The sequence below is a fragment of the Morone saxatilis genome, unplaced genomic scaffold (genome assembly GCF_004916995.1).
Source record: "Morone saxatilis isolate NCDOM2014 unplaced genomic scaffold, NCSU_SB_2.0 Contig14, whole genome shotgun sequence".
Taxonomy (NCBI): Eukaryota; Metazoa; Chordata; class Actinopteri; family Moronidae; genus Morone; species Morone saxatilis.
Genome location: NW_023339696.1, coordinates 16,628,040 through 16,630,009, shown reverse-complemented (window position 1 = coordinate 16,630,009; position 1,970 = coordinate 16,628,040). Strand labels below are relative to the sequence as shown.

At 41.3% G+C, this 1,970-nt stretch overlaps 1 protein-coding gene across 1 annotated transcript in view; it reads left to right on the top strand.

The window, feature by feature from the left end:
• Window positions 1–803: 803 nt before the first annotated feature.
• The window catches only part of plekhh3 (pleckstrin homology, MyTH4 and FERM domain containing H3), a 29,487-nt gene continuing 28,320 nt past the window's right edge, over window positions 804–1,970 (top strand). The window contains exon 1 of the mRNA XM_035655425.1: window positions 804–1,456. Within this exon, the coding sequence (XP_035511318.1) occupies window positions 1,322–1,456 (135 nt within the window). The 5' untranslated portion in view covers window positions 804–1,321. The remainder of the gene's footprint in view (window positions 1,457–1,970) is intronic.

Here is a 1,970-nt window from a genome sequence, read left to right as displayed (position 1 = left end):
TATATTTAGTTTGGTGCAAAATAGGGCCTAGATGCCTGCAAATGCATGCAAATGTTTGATAGGACAAGAGCAGCTCTCATGCCCTTATTTGTTGTTTGGTTAAGTGTGATGTTAGTAATGGAAATGTTGTCAGAATATTGTGTTTGATTTCTTGATGTACGTGAATATTGAAGTGGCACTCATATAAGATGACAATACTAGCAGTGGCCTCAAGCCAATTTGAGTTTGAGAACTCTGTGTAGTATTGCTGCTTTTACTTAAAAAAAATGATCTGGATACTTTTTCCACCACTGCAGAGACAATGATTTTAAAGTGCAGAACAAACTTATTTTTGAATTTTGAGTGCTTAAGTGCTTATTATAATTGCATAAATGTATGAATTAATTACAAATATAAGCTATTCAGATGTGTTGTTGTCATGGTTGTAACTGTATTACAGCATAATAAGACAAGGCAGGAGATTTAAAGCATAATTTAAGCCTATTAACACTAACTCACTATTGAGTATAATTCCCTGTGTGAATTGTACAAATATCACACAGTGATTATAAAAATACCCTTACTAATGAGTACTACAATGACTACGACAGTCGTTTAAAGAGTATTGCCGGGACATGGTGTTTAAGATTATTTGATTATTATCTGCCAGAGGACGTATGATGCTTTGTCAGTGTGGAGGGGCTTACGCTTGTGGGCGTGTCATTCCGGGGAGTGTCTGCATTCAGCCAATGAAACCTTAGAAGTGAGGTTGGTGGGCGTGGCCGCTCCGCCCACCCTATCCTGTCCCAGCTGCAGCACGCTTTTGTTCAAACTCAGAAGTCAGACAGTCGGTCCTCAACAGAGGTGCACTTTTACGTTACTTACTTAATGTGTTTATAACACGCTGACAACAACAGTGTCGCTCTTGTCGAGCGCATTGAATTCAATGTATTTTTAACCCGCAGGATACCAGTTTTGGAAACTAAATTAGTTTCTGTTGGACTTTGGTCGCGTGAAGTTGTTCAAACAGGCACAGCAAGGTGTCGCGAGCAAATCAACTGGAGTGCTGGAAGCGGGGAGGAATTTTCCTTGAACCAGTTCTCTGTCGGTTTTGTTGGAGTGTGACTGCTGTCATGTACACTTAGACATTTTACATGTTCTTTGACAGAAAAGAGAGAGTAAGCTTATGCTACCCTTCATCCTCCTCGCTGGATATCTATGGAGAGGGGGTCCTCCTGTATGCTCTCTCGCAGCTCTTGGAGTTACTTGCGGCCGAAGCAACACCGTGAGTGTTGAATTCACCGACCTGGATAGCAGAGACGACACACTTAACCTTATTTGAATGCCTTTGCAAGGAGTTTGCTGGTTTCTGTGCTGCAGGCAGGGCTTTAATTTGCTCGGACGGGACTATGGGGAGAAAGAGGAGGAAGAGTCTTTTGAATTGCGCAACAAGGAGGACTTGACTCCCAATGGACGGGTAAAAAATCTCCACCTGCACCACACATAACTCATATGCATGGATCCTTAATGTACACTGTACCTAGCATCATGTAATTCAGTACATACATTTAAATGTCTTGTAGGGACTGTAAAGTCTGCTGTACGTCTTGCACATTATACCATGCACATTTCATATAACAGGGTCAACTTCCAAGAGCGTAATTTCAAATTTGTGCAAACACATGTGGTTACAGTTCTTGATATGGCAATGATTACTGTTGAAAAATAGGCTAAACATGGGTTGGAGTTTCAATGTATGATAAGAAATGCAACATGTGTTCATAGGATTGCCCATATTATTATGAAGTAGCAAGCTGCAGTGATCACGTCAGCTGTTATCACCTTGCTGTCTACAGGAATGATCAACTTGTTCAATGCGAGCATCTGTTACAGATGCTGAATACAGAATGTGATGCTGCTGCTGGTCACTTTGATGTTCAGGTTTGCATGGTCTTGGAGGCTTGGGCAACATTGAGCAATCTCTCACTCAC